The sequence below is a fragment of the Siniperca chuatsi genome, linkage group LG13 (genome assembly GCF_020085105.1).
Source record: "Siniperca chuatsi isolate FFG_IHB_CAS linkage group LG13, ASM2008510v1, whole genome shotgun sequence".
NCBI lineage: Eukaryota > Metazoa > Chordata > Actinopteri > Centrarchiformes > Sinipercidae > Siniperca > Siniperca chuatsi.
In genome coordinates, this window is record NC_058054.1 from 14,601,099 (window position 1) to 14,616,326 (window position 15,228).

A 15,228-nucleotide genomic window follows, 5' to 3' on the forward strand; every position below is an offset into this window, starting at 1 on the left:
AATAATCCAATATACATTATAATATAACACTAACAGGGACCATCCTGTAAATCTATTTACTTTTGATTCTTTAGAGACAGACTCGTAATTGAATACCTTCACATTGTAGTATTGGTCTTTTTGCTTAAGTAAAGGACCAGAATACTACTTCCACCACTGCGGATTGATGATACTGTACGTAACAGAGTGAAAGTACCTGATGGTGAATACTCCTTCAACTGTACTTTCAGTGCGCATCACAGTATGAGTAATATTTTATTAACTGCAGTACCAGCTTCTTAATCATTAAAGTGAATATGTGGAGTGCATCCAACCATTTTTGCATAGTTGTTACATCGATACTATTCATGAATATCATGTCGTATTAGGTATTTTGAAGGAGAGTGAGGAAATGAGGTGGGGTGAGGTGTACCTTGTCCATCTCCTTGTTCTCCCCTTTTCCAGCTGCTCTAATTTGACACCTTGAGCATTGGAGGGGGGTAGGGTTAACTAGGTGGGGGAGTGCAAAGACACAGCGGAATTCATTAAGAATAGCAACCCCTCTCTCCTTCAACCTCCCACCAACGCTAATGACATCAGAGGTTAGCAGAGAGCAGACTAGCCAAGAGATGGGAGGAGAGGAGCATGAAGAAGACAGACAGAGGGAGAAACCAAGAGAGAGGGGGGAGAAATATTTATAAATAACTACATTTTCAATGGAAGCTAGTGAATGGCGTTACGTGCTGCAGCTCGTACGCATGTTTTACAATCTACATTTTGTCATCATAATTGTATAAGCTAAGATTTTCTGCTGTAAATCTATTCTGTACACACGACATCTATTGTCCTGGGAGCGGGATCCGTCCTCTGTTGCTCTTCCTGAGCTTTCTTCCATTTTTTCCCTGTTAGAATGTTTTTTTGGGGGTCTAAGGACAGAGGGTGTTGTATTCTGTACAGATTGTAAAGTCCCTTGAGACAAATTGTGATTTGTGATATTGGGCTATGCAAGCAAAATTGACTTGACTCGTACACTAGGCGCTCTGGCTGAACAATCTCACTGAGGCCTTGCTAGCCTGGTTTGGTCCGAGTGTATTTCTGCATCCTTTTAACATTCACACAAAATGAAAGAGGTTTCAAAAACTGCCATTTTGTCTCTGACAGTCCTAATGCACTATGATGACATACCAACAACCGACTGCAGAAACTTCGAAAAACCCATTTATGCCACACTTTGTAGGTTGGATGGAGTGCAATCAGACCTTTTTCAACATTGTGATTACCACGTACTGGCAGAGTAATCTGTGGCTGAGGAATTGGCTGGCTAATGGCAGTTTCACATCAGCCATCTTTAGGGACCCTGCAGACAGGTAAAGTGGTAGTTGCAAGATATTGAAATGGCCAGTGCCACCTGGGAGGCCTTTTAAAAAAAGTATTACGAACTTATTTTTTTTCTCTAGAAGCAGCAGCACTGTGTGTAAGATGAGCAGCTTTATCTTTGCAGTTACTTAAAGCATCAAACAGCTTGCTTTGCCTCACAGCCACTCTGAAGCTGCTGCTTGATTTTAGACATGGAGAGAAAATGATTGAGGGGCAAGATAAAAAAAAATGTTCGAAGCTGAGCCGAAATCCTTGCTGAAACAGTGTCACGAGACCTTTCAAATGCTCATTTCCATTTATCTACCAGTGACATTTTTCATGCCGTACTCTCTGGCAAACTATCTGACTCATAAATCCAATTCAAGCCTATTACTGAAGAACTTTTAAAGCTATCCTTCATTAATGTTAATGGGGTTTTTTAGTGGAGGCCAGTGGTGGTTAGGACTACATGGCTGCTTTCCCAAGCTTGTTTAACAGGCTCCAGACAGAGATGGATGCTTCTTGCAGTCCGATAGGCTCTCTGAGCCATCTATCACCCAGAGGACCCACCCACAGAGCTGGCGTTCCATAACAAAGGGCAGGCAGGAAAGCTCCTGATTGACAGCTTTATGTGTGTGGTGGCTAGTCAGACAGCAGAGAAGAGACATGGTATCTGTTTCTGGCCTCAGTGTTGGCCCCCTCTCTGAAAATGAGTTGTGAAGAACAGAACAAAATAATGAGTGAGCAGGGGAATCAATCAATATGCCGACACACGAGATAAATGAGAGAATCAAACACACAAAAAAACATCCCTAATGCTGCTGAGTAGGTACATCAGGCAAATGAAGCTGCCCGAGCAACATAAACTGTGAATGGAGAGCAGTGTTAAGGCATAAACAGTTATTATCATAAAGATTATTATCCTTACACCTCCAGACTCACTAATTAGCGTGATAAACAGCCATATTCTAAAATGTATGGCTAGAGCTTGCAATAAAACCCGCTACAACATGTAAATACAGATACTGCACACACAAAGACACAAATAAAGGGATAACACACTGTTCTGCAGTCACTAAATTCCAGCTCAAAAACATTAAAATCTGTACAAACACACATACAAGCATAAAGTGCTTTGCTGCTGCCACAGCTGTAATCATTTTACGAGAGGCCACAGTTCCTCTCAGGGCGGTATATATTCTTGAAATGCAGACAAAAAGGAAGAGAGGGGGGAAGGATGTTTCAGAAGAGACACACTAAATTTGGACAGTAAGTAGTATCACCCCGTCGGCGCGGTACACCGCACATTCGCAACGCCCCATTTAACCGCACACGGTGCTTCCCTCTACTGCCTTCATTTGCATACTTCAACGGGGCCCTGACGGATGAAGACGGATGGGGCAAAATCAGCCTCACTGAAACAACTGTTTTATCAAGGTTAAACTATCCAAGAAGCGCTTAACCCCCGCGCCTTGATCACACTACAACTCTCCCAATATCAATCTATCAATATGATCTCATCAGCAGGGAGGGGGCTGAAGACGCTCTTCATAAACTCAAGTAATAGGAACATAAAGGAATTTTATGTGTTTAGGGGAGGAGACTGCTAAACATGGTGCTGAAGGACATGTCCAATAAAACAGGCTACAAGATGGTGCCAGCAAGCCAAATAAAATATAATAGAAGAAGAAGAGCTGCTCGCCTCGAGGCGTGAGAGGCATGTGTGGCATCACAGGGTCGTCTGTTCAAATCTTGTGAAAGCATGAATAAGAAACACTAAATGCCAAATTCTAAAAACAAGGCTCAAAGTGAACTTGAACAAGGTACTGACACACACACACACACACACACACACACACAGTGAAGGTGCCTTTTATCTAAAAGTAAAAAAACAATACTGGGCATCAAGTGTCAGTGGCAGGGTGCTGCACGTGTGCTCAGTCAAGCTTAATAAATAAAAGACAATAAATAAAGATTCCTCAGCAAAACTGTAATAGGATATCAACTGATGTATACAAAAAGACAATTTATTTTTCATTTTTCTAAATAAAGTTATTGTTAAGAAAATCTCAGATTATTCATGTAAATTCACTTATTGCTACATATTAATATAATCCTCCATTTTATGAGGGGAAATAGATGTGAACTTGTCCTCATGTCATGTGGTGTAGCTTATTGTAAAATGAGAGTCTTCTTAGTCTAAACTAACACACTTGCCTTCCTATGGTGAGTACAGTAAAATGCAGCAGTTATGAGGAACATCAGTGAATCTACTTGTGCTTCAACAGACTTCAGAGTGCAGACAACAACTAGTACATTATTATGTTTGTATGGGTGTGTGTGTGTGTGTCGTTCTTGCATTCACACACACGTGGTGGGTGGTCAGTTACAGATGTTCAAATGTTGAGATTATAAAGAAAGTACTTTACAAACCCTCATGCAAATTACATTAAATTGCACTATTTACTCTCTGTTAACACACACATATACATACATACATACACACACATACAAATACTAAGTGACTGATTTACACGGGGATTTCCATAAACAACACTGGATTCATAAAACATAAGCATAAAATCAGAGATAAAAATGAATGTAATAAACAGCATGGAAAATTGGACGATGCTTTGGAGAGGATTCCTGTATTTCCCTTCATCTTGAAATATTGTGTTTTTCTTAATTTGTCCATATTCATTTTGTAAATATTCATTTTGTAAATACCTAAAATCTCTGACAAATGAGAGCCATCTTACAACATGATACCATCCTGGATGGTACCACAAAAATGGCCTCAAAACTGACATCTCTCTGACACACAAAATAGCAACAAAAACGTTTTTGCATGGATTTAGCACGGATGCTTTTCAGGTGTTAATTTTATAGTTTTCAAGCTTTGTGCAGTGTTAACAATTAGAAGAGGATAGGCAAGGTATTAATACACAAATTACAAGTTGTATTTTGTCACATTTTTGTTCTAACTGACACTATACGTGCATCCACCCAACATTTCAGAGACTTTTTAAGACATAATATTGCTAGTATAATGACAAACTATTACACAAACTGTTGATAACACACATTTGTGCACATAAACCCACATGTATACACACATTATGAGCAAACTACTTCCTAACTTTTGATCTTTGAAGGGTAAAAACTCAGTTGGAAGTGGCTTGGTAATAAATGAACAGAAGTATATAATTTGCTGATTATGCTCAAGTAGAAAAAAGAAAATGACAGCAATTAACATAATTTCAGTTGGAGTTAACTGTCCAGAACTAACACTGCCAAAGGCAAGCTAGCAGACAGACGGCAGAGAGGAAACCCACAGCTTTCACTCTTTGGGTTGGGATACGGATATCTACAGTACAGGGAACCAGCAAGGAGGCACCACTCTATTATCAATCCTCATGCTGTTACTGTGAAAAACAGTTTACATATTTTACCTTGTTAGATGTCAGAATTGAGACTATAAATTTGTTTGGTTAGTTTTCACACTGAAAATTACAATAGTGTAGTAGTGAGGCATTTAAAATAAACATTAAGTAGATTTTCCATTGTAAAAAGTCAACTAATAACAAGTCAAACCAGCTGGTGGTTGATAAAATCTAAAACTGTTTCTGATGCAATTTCAGTTTAATGAGAATTTTCATGCTGCAAGTTGCCTTACTGTAAATTGATTCAAGCATTCGTTCAATGTATTGATTTACATTGAAAACAAGTGAAATGATCTCACCCTAATGGCAGTTTTGACTGGATTTTTACAGTACATCACTGCAAGTGTTTTAATCCACATTATAGTGAGTTTTGTGGTTATTTTCTTGATTCATACATGCTGAGGGTTCCCCTTTTTTACCTGAAAGAGAAGCAGATTTAATGGCCCTTATCTGCCTTTCTGAGATGGTCTTTCCACTGCCAGGCAGCTAGGCCAAGTGCTGACCTCTGCTAACGCTCATGCTCTCGCCCCACTGTGCTAAATGCTACCTGTGGTGTCACATCTGCCCCGGGAAGTGATCCAAAACTGCAGCACCCCGTGTCTCTATAGGCCCCACGGATTTAGCAGCAACAATCCCAAGAGACTGCCTGCATGCCTATTTCTGCCCCTCCAACACACTCTCTGACACACGCACAGAAATAGTAGATACCACACACCACACTGAAGATTGCCAGCATGTTTGATTTTGCAGCCACAAAAACAACTCTTTGTGTGGCTAAATTTATCATCGCTCTCCGCCACAGTATTTGTGTCTTTCTCTACAGTTCAATATCTTTTCTCTCTTTCTCTCTCAGAGTGTGTGTGTGTGTGTCTGCATTGTTCTTTGTCTGCGCCTTTCCTTCCAGTGAAGGTGCCGAGGTTACCAAGGCTCATCTGTGGCCCCTTTGTCTCTCACGGCAACAGCAAGGTTTATTAACATAAATTAGAATAGCTCACAGAGAGAGTACCTTGTCGCTATGCGTTACCCACGGCAACCTCTCCTCTGCTCTCAATCCACCTGAGCATGTGTGTGTCTGTGCATGTGTGTGTGTGTTTGTGTGTGAAATAAAGAAAGAGAGAGAGAGAGCACCCTCCCCTGCATCTAAATGTGAAACTACTCTGAAACGAGGGAGACACATCCACACCCATCTCTCCCCTGTCCTGATTAAAATAAATGGTGCTATCTGCACTGCATGACTCACTACACCATGGCATTACTATCAGTAATTGAAACATCCAATCACTACTGAGGCATCAGCCTCACTGCTCTTCCCCATCTGACTTTGTGGCACCTGATTGAACATCCCACTGTATGGGAAGTAATACAAGATATGCCTACGAGTTTATATGAAGAAATGCTGAGGAGAGGAGCAAAAATACTGCATCAACGAGGGTGCAATTAATTTTTTTCAGTTTTTTTTGCGTGATATATGTGTCTGAATGTGTCTGCATGTACAGGATATATTTAAATGTGTGAGTGTGTGTGTGTGTGTGTGTGTGTGTGTGTGTGCCCCACTCAACATCCTAAGCAGATATGCAGGGAGAGTCGGGTAGCTTCATTGATTGGTGTTGATTCCATCTGGGCAGCGAGCAGCGACTGACAGTGGATCTAAGCCGCTGCGAAAGGCAACCATTAATCTTGGTCCTGTTTAAGCAGCATGTATTAATTTATGTCATTTTTACTAAGTCAGCCAGGGAAGAGTGCTTGCCATTTTATGTTTGACTGTTCATCGAAGTCAGGGGGGGTTCCTTTGTACAACCTCAGCATGCTGCCAACACGCCACTTACATCGTAGTGGCAGGGTGCCAGAGAAATGAGATCCCACGCCTTGAATTAAAAGTTATCAACTGCCAGGGCAACTACCTCCATCAAAGTGGCCAAGAAAATCTGAACGTTACATTTTTGATTTGTCTCTTCAGTCAAACAGAGGGGAAAAAAAGGTGACGTGTTACTAAACAGATTTAATACTATGAAATATGAAAAACTAAACAGTGTAATCCAGAGGTAGTTGGACTGCACAGTTGGAGCCCCATGAACGTATCAGTAATAAGATCTGCAGGTGTTTCAACAGCACCAATATGAGGATATACGCGTTCACCGGTCCTGCTGCGTGAGGCAATTCCACGAGACTGTGGAAAATCCAATCAAATCCAAACAGCACCAATAAGAAAAACAATGGCTGAGGCAATTGCAACTGCAGTAATGTCACCAGAGCTGTTTTGTAGACACTAAAAGCTGCTCCAGAGACAAACATCTGATAAAAAAGAAACTCCACTCCGCCATAGAGCAAATTTCCTCTCTAAAGCAATTTTATATTCGATAAGTGGGAAGGCATTCTTAGCGTAATGGATCTGAATATGATCTCTGTCAGAAAACTAAGAACACAGCCTTGTATAAAAGCCGGTTCGCAGAATAGCCAGTACTGCTGCATCAGATAACTCAGATTGAGGAGTGCAGGAAACCAACTATGGATAGAGATGAATAGGTGAACTGATAGATCTCTGTTCCTCTGTCCTTCTTGCTGTTTCCATGAAGGTGAAACGGGGGCGGGGGGAGACATACACTTGTGCAACACTTGCATGTTAACTTGCATGCAAACTTTGATTTTTCATTTGTTTACAGGGGCAGAAAATAGCTGCTACAACTGCCAAAAATCAATCAAAACAAACACAAAACATACCTAGCGACACACACATACACTCCCTCCCTTGCCATACGTCGACACACAGAATATGACCATTCTACAGCCAGATCTGTTATCGCGGCTAATTACTACTCCCACCTCAGATATACAGGGCTGTAATTAGCCTCTTAAAACATGATTAACAATTAAGCCAGTCAACATTTGCATAATATATTAGCTGTCCTAATTGCGAGTGAGTTTATATCAGAGGACAGGGAACAGCAAAAATACTTGCTGTTGCTTCTGAAGTGCACTGGTAATGTAGTGAATATAAATATGAATATAGAGGAAATGCCAGTGGGTAAAATGGAATCCGGTCTATTTATGTTTGATATAACTCACTTTAAGAGCAAAGATAAACTTACAATCAGCACATCCCTGCTCAGACTACTTGTAAAAATATATTGCATGTTTGTTATTATTCACTTAGAGGAACGTTTCTGGTAAGTGGAGGAAGTTTCCTATAAACTTGCAAATCAAAGCCCAGCAACATTTTCTCAGGAAAATTTCGCACTCGTTTTGAAGTTATTTATTTGAAGTCATTTATGAGAGAACAGACAGAGTCCTGTTCGGCCTTATTTCCGTGGAAACTAAAACATGGGGGGATAAACTGCTGCTTCGGCACTTCCAAGCCGTGGACAGATATACAGTCTCCCAGCTAGCGCGGGGAAACCAAGGACATAGCCATTAGTTTCAGGACAGCGCCACATTGGAGACTAATGCCTCCATCTGTCACTGGAGATGAGAGGAGAGTAACAAAGAGAGGCAACACTAACCCCTGAACTCATCATGGACAGCCATGTCAATTAAATACTGAAAAACAGCAGCACTGGGAGCCATAGTGACCAGTCTATCCACTGCTTCATGGGAGCTCAACTAGTACCTCCGTCACTGTTTAATGTTACAGAAAATACCATAAATAGTAATTTGAAATTTTATCAGCATAGACATTTTTTTCAAGTCTACCAACTAGAGCTTAAATGATAAGTTGATTAATGGATTATTTAATTCTCAGCAACTATTCAGCCTACTATTCAGTCACTTTTTAAAGCAAAATTGTTTCCAGCCTCTCCAATGTGAGGATTCGCTGGTTTTCTCTGTTTTATATCATTGTATACTCAATATCTTTGGGGTTTGGACTGCTGGTCAGACAAAACAGGACATTTGAAGACGTCACTTAGGTAGTTTCTTCACTATTTTTCACAATTATAGACTAAAAGATTATTCATTTAAACAAGAAAGCAATCGGCAGTCTAATCAATAATGAAAATAATTGCTAGTTGCAGCCATACTACCAACACAGCACTTTCAGGACAGTTATCAAAACAAATGTCTGCTTTGTGCTAATGACGAAAACTAGTTCTCCCAGCACTCACAAGTCCTTGAAAGTGACCATATCAACACCACCATGAATATATGTGTGTACACGTCTAATTAGCAGCGCAAGCATGGGGGGGGGGGCGGGGGCAGGGGTTCTGCAGTTTGTGGGGCCGACTGATTCAGCAGATCTCCAGCTTTGATAAGTTCAAGCGGTGTAATGCATTATCCGTCTGATCACATTAGTCATGCAGGAGCTCTCCATCTGACCCGAGCCTCCAAGGGGGTAATGTGAGGCTGCTGACACAGAGTGGCCTGGCGGAACAGTCCCAGGCCCACAGATAGAGAGACACAGAGAGGGAGAGAGAGAGAGAGTAGGCCTGAAATCTGACACCCAGAAACACTGACTTGGTGTCTGGCTTCTCTTACTTAGTCAACCTGTACGTGCCAGCTTCCCTCGCCGTAATGGTTCCACACAAACAAAGACGCTCTCCAACTCTCTTCACAGGATGTGAAGCAAGCACAGGAAAACCAATTCTAAGTGCTCTCAGGAACTGTAAAAACAATGATGATAGTTTTTTTTATGTCGAGAGGGGCCGTTAGTCAGGGGCAAACGTTTACGTGAAATGCAACACTGGCGGCCAAAAGGAACGTCAGTAAGTGGTAACACAAGCCCCTGCCGTTGGTTTTACATAACCCAGCATGCAAACTGAGCTTGTTTAAGCTTGCTAAATACTCTCCCGCCGTGACACAGGCCCGACCCCGGCTCAAATATACAGGGGTGGGGTCATCAGTTAAGGCCTGCTCTGTCCGCTATTGGCATGCACTCCCACCTAGTTTGTCATCTGCTTGCCAATGGACACCTCACTGCTGCAATGTCCCATATTACTGCTGTCAACACTCACACGCCACTGATATACCATGAAGAGGTACATGCAACACACATGCGAATAACTACATGCAACAAATGATATACAATCTACAGAAATGCTTCCTCCCTTCAGTAAAAGGTCGAGGAGAAGGGCTGCTTCAAATCTGAGCTGCTGTACTCATCTCCCTCCTGCTCGCACTTCCTTCTAAAAGACACTCTGACTGCAACAATGTAAAAAGCAAGGAGAAGCTGACTCTTTATAAAGAATATAAAAAAGACCTGACAAATTACAGGCTGTTCTCTCCTCGCATACACTGCACTCAGCACATTTGGCTGTAAATGCCACGGTGAAGGTTTGAGTCATTTTCTCTGTCACTGCAGTGAAAGGATTTTCAGTTTCGTCTGCACAAACCTCCTATGGGCGAAGATGAGCCGCAGCTCAGCTCTTCAAACGTAGACAGGGAGGACACAGTGAGGCAGCCATTAAGTCCCGATTCTCTCATAAATTGTTTGGGTTATTTTTAACTTTTAAATGCATCAAAAGCAATGTCGTTATTTAGAGCTTGTTTTTGTAGTTTGGAGCATATTTTTTTAACCACACTTAAAAATAATTGATTCAATACATTAATAAAAGAAAAAGAGAAAATATAAGCTATGTTGAAACATGTACATTTCCAAACTTGGTCCTAATCAGAGGGAAAGAGCATTTGCAGGCTGAAGGGAGCCTCTCTCGTCAGAAGCTCTGTGAAATCCCGGTTGCCAAGAACGGTGGGAAGAGAGGAGCCAGGAAAAGGTCCAAGTCACTTTGTTCTTCTTTTTGGAAACGAACTCTGGTTGAACCCAGGGAGACACCAGACAGTTTACAAAGAGCCAGGCATTACTCTCTCACTTTTCCAAGCCTTGCAATTTAGAGACAGGGCCCCAACCTACTATAGCTTCCTCCTCACAGACCGCACTCTTTAACCTTTGTAAATCTGGTGAAAATCCCAGAGTGTCTGCTGGTTCCTTCTACTGTTTTTTTGTGGGGAAAACCTGTGCCAAACTCTGACTCATAAGAACGACATGTCGGCGAATAACATTTCATGTCAAATTAAGGAAATATGTATTGCCTCCATACCAGCCCTGGGTTTATTTCCAACTGTCATGGCTGTGAATGCAACACCAGACAAAGTGACAAGGCTCTCTCAATAACCTCAAAGACAGCTTCAAAGTTGTGTTCACAGATAAGGTTATATTGGATATTTTGTTTTATTTCCTCCCCTGAAAAGCCGCCTCTTAAACAGCGCTCTGCCACATCCCTCAGAGAATAGTCACAGGCTTTCATCATGTGAACTGCTCTTCTTTTAATCTGCTGTTAAGTGTGTAATAATTCACACATTCCTTTTCATGACTTTGACCCTCATTGCAAACATAAACAGAGAATCCCTCTGACCTGCCTCTGCATTTAAAACAGCTCACTTCAGCCAAGAAGAAACAGACAGAGAGGGGTGAAAAAGCCCAGTCTTAGAAAGGCCCAAATGTCGACATGAAAACACTCCAGACCAATGACAACACCTCATCTGGGGCCAGTGCTGTTCACGTGCATGGTGTGTGACGTTTGTCAGGGTAAACATGTCATAAATCATTAAAAAAAATTAAAAAATCATGTCAAATAAATTTGATCATGGTCTGTGCTTTGTACAACTGAATCTACATTCTTAAAAACAACAACAATAAAAGACAGATTTTGAAAAAATAAAGGAAAGAAGTGATGCTAAGATTCTAGGAATACACTATTAGACCATAAAATGGACAATACTCTTTTCAGTATCAGTAGTAAGTGAGCAAAAAACAAAAATCCAGCAAACAAAAGAAACTATAAAATAGAACGTACCTGTTTTCTCCTTTATTTCACACAAGACATTGAAGAGAGCAGGTTTCATTCTGTGGCAGTTCAGTGCATGTTTCCTAAAAAGAGGACAGGACACCACTTTCCAGATCAATATTCAAACAAGTGGCAACAGTAACAAAAGAGTGGGGCATTCTCACATCACAAAATGTGATCAATCAAGACTCAGTTGTCCCCAGATTTCCCTGCTGTTTCTACTGTAAGAAGTGGGCTAATTTATAAAACATGCAGGAGCCAAAGCAAAGAAAAATGTTACTAATATTTACACTGAAATTTTATTATTTTTGTCACATAAATACACAATAACAGACTTAAAACCTTTGGAAAACCAATTTTTTTTCTTACTTACAACATAATATGCAATAAATCCAGCCAGTTACACTACAACTGTAACATGCCTCAAATGTATTTTGCATTATATTTTGATTATTATTGATTGCAATGGGTCAAAACTATAGGAGAGGATCTACAACCTGTTATTATAGCACAGGAATACAATGTAAGCTCCTTTTTTAACAAGGTAGAAGTGTCTGGAAAACTGGAGTGGCAACTGCTCCACAGTTAAAAAAAACCTCTCAACAGATCATCCTAATCATACAATAATTAATAGTTTTGATAAAAATATTAAACCAAAAGTTGCTTCAAATAATCAAATATTAAGTTTTTAAGGCTTTTTTTTCCGCTTTCGCGCAGTCACTTCAGTGGGCGTAATTGCTTTCATTTAGAGGCAGTCTTGACACAAACCACAATGTTATTATCTCCCCCCTCCATCCCTAATAACATTGGCTAATATTTCCGCTCTCCGATTAATAATACAAGTGTGTAGCCTCACCTCGCCTGTGCTTCGTCTAAGCTTTGGTCTGTGATGGTCATTATTTGCTGTAATATGTCTCCGATGTCCTGCTTTCTCCCCTCTCCGTCCGTCCCCGCCGTGCCATCCTGCATATGCTGCGCCAGGCCGGGGTGTCCGGCCATGCCTACCCCGTGGGAGTGCATCAACCGAGGCTGCTCGTCCATCCTTGACCACGGTCCCTGCTGCCTCGCCTCCAACTTTTTAAATTTGAATATCAAGAGTGGGGGGGGGGGAGGGGGGGAGAGAGGGAAAATATCCTCGGAAATTCCTCTGGATTCCTCTGCGTCTCTCTCACCCCCGACACTCCTCCTTTTTCCTTGGTAAGATTTTCTGGAATTGGGAGGAGGGAGACTGACAAACCCTCTCTCTGCTTTCTCTCGGTCTCTCTCCCAGCTGGTTTAGGTGAAATCTGATCTGAATCGCTGCTTTTGGCTTTGGCCACTCCTGCACCGCTACTGTAGGGAAGGGGGGGAAAAAGCAGGATTGAACATTAAAGGCTCCTAATCTGATTAAAAGTGGAGCGCGTTGAGCTCCTGAAACCTCCGATATACTCGAGAGCTTGATGCGCTAAAACGCGCTAAAGCCTCAACTTGCCCGTGAAGGTTTTGGATACAAAGTAACCACCAACTGTTATTGTTTCGCTTATGTCTGGTAACTGACTCATAATCAGAGTATGGACGGAAAGCCTCCGCCCCTCGAGCCACGATTGGAGAAGAAGAAGCCCAAGTCCCACCTCGGTCCTCTCCGAAAACGTCAATCATCCTCCTCGGGAAGGTGGGACACTGTAATAAACATAAAGAGATGTGACCGGACCGGGTGGCTATACAGTGATGGATAGAGAGTGAATATGTAGCCCAATAAATAATTGTGAGTGGCAGTGAAGCTCTGACCCAACAGGACAGCATGGTGGTGCTTGGAAAAGACACACTGTCACCCTGACTATATATTTTACTGCTGATTATTTACATCCCTGTAATCAGTCACAGAATAATAAATCAAGATGAATTTATTAGAACATGCAGCAGTTTCTGGGGAGCACTTTTACAAGCCTCGTGTTGGAACACTGGACCACAACAGTTGTTATATTCCCCAGTCTAACCAGCCTTGTATTTAAACATCCTGAAAATCAAACATGTTGTGTTTGTAATTGCTATTAGAACGACAATTATAGTCCATTCGTCAATTAGTTGATTGACAGAAAATTAATCTGCAACAATTTTAGTAATTGATTAAAAGGGAACTCTCTTTTACATATCAAAGTCTGTTTACAGGTCTTGGGGAGTACTATTTGGGGAGCATATGTGAAATGAAGTCATATAAAGCTTTTTGTAGCTTCGGAGGGATCTGCTGGAAATCCAAGTGATGTCACCTGAGTCAGCGTTGGTTGGGTCTGAAGACTACAAGTTTGAACATGAAAAAAATCTGGATGTGTGGAGTTGGAAGGAACTGAGCTTATCAGATCTCTGTAGTCCGCTCCTCATCTCTGCTTGAGGCTAGCGGCTACTAGTGCAGGCGCTCGAGTTGCATAGTGGGTAATGTAGGCACCAGGTTTTGACAAGGAAGAAGAATGCGTGGAATAAAAAAGACATATCTCTGGTTCTGCTTCATCGATTTTGATCCTTTTTCTAAAAAAATGTCCGACAATGTTTTAGGAGTGCAATGTTAAATCGGTGGAGTCCTTTTTTAATTGTTGAGTAATTTTTCAAAGCAAAAATGCAAACAATTCACCAGTGTCAGATGATCATATGTGAGTATCTGCAGGCTTCTATGGCATTAAAACGAATAATTTTTTTTAATTTTCCCCCCGATTGTTGGTCGGTCAAAACAAGCTATTTGAATAAGTCAACTAGGGCTTTGGGAAATTGTAATGGACTTTCTTTTTTTTTTACTATTTGATGACATTTTATAGCCCTAAACCAGACCTGTATTTAAATATCTTACCACTCTTTGCATCAAACATGTAATATTTGTTATTGCATGCCAATTATCTCCCATTCACACCTAAAAAATATAAATCATAATGTGGATGTGCTGCAGTCGTGTGCCTCGGAGTCTGGTCTGTGCTATATCCAAATGCTTCCTTCCCTTCTTTTACTGGCCGGACAGAAATCGATCAGTCAGTTTTCTCATTACGTGCTGAATAGGGAGGTAGGGCAGTAATTGTCACAAGGGGCAGGGTGATGTTGAGGGTAGTGGTGGTGATAATGTCTGACACTCAGGAGCTGCAAGACTGCACAGCACAGCCTTGAAATGGGAGTCTGCAGTCCAACAGCCATTCTGCTTTATTTTATTCCCTATTTAACAGGGTCATAATGACGGATGACTATCTTTGTGTTGTAGACCTTACAAACGAGATGGTGGTTCAGTTGTAAACATGTATACTCTAAAGTGTGAAAAAATATTCATCAGATATGACAAATATCAAGTTTTTCTTATGTTTTTGAACCAATCCTTCGTCTACAAAACAGTGAATTTTAAACCACACTCTGACGTCAGGTTGGTTTTTCAAATCCCGATCCATACCTCCCACACATCAGTCTTCTTAGGTCTGAATTAAAAATCAAGAGCTGCATTGATTAGTGTGAAATATCTAAAGAACTCATTCTTTTTGCTCTAAATTCAAATTTATTCCACTGTAGGCCAATAGACAGAAATTACCTTATTGCTTGTGGATGCTTTTGGGAAAGTAAACTCTGAATAGAATAAATAAGACCTTGTCCGTGGCTCTGATAGCTGTATTTCACAAAAAAACAGCATTTGCAGCCTTAATGAAGGAGGAAAAAACTGACATCGCATATTT

The 15,228-nt window shown here is 41.1% G+C and overlaps 1 protein-coding gene across 4 annotated transcripts in view; it reads right to left on the reverse strand.

Moving 5' to 3' along the window:
- pbx1a (pre-B-cell leukemia homeobox 1a) overlaps nt 1-13,081 on the reverse strand; it is a 47,719-nt gene extending 34,638 nt beyond the window's left edge. For 2 of the 4 annotated variants that reach the window (XR_006380460.1, XM_044219860.1), the window contains exons 1-2: nt 12,408-13,079; nt 11,561-11,634 (exon numbers count right to left, since the gene is read on the reverse strand). Coding sequence is in view for 3 of the 4 variants with exons in the window: in XM_044219860.1 (XP_044075795.1) it covers nt 11,561-11,634; nt 12,408-12,592 (259 nt within the window). In the remaining variant the exon portion in view is untranslated. Of the gene's footprint in view, nt 1-11,560; nt 11,635-12,407 lie in introns of all 4 variants that reach the window. The other 2 variants (XM_044219859.1, XM_044219861.1) reach the window with 2 other exon arrangements.
- Between the last annotated feature and the right edge of the window lie 2,147 nt (nt 13,082-15,228).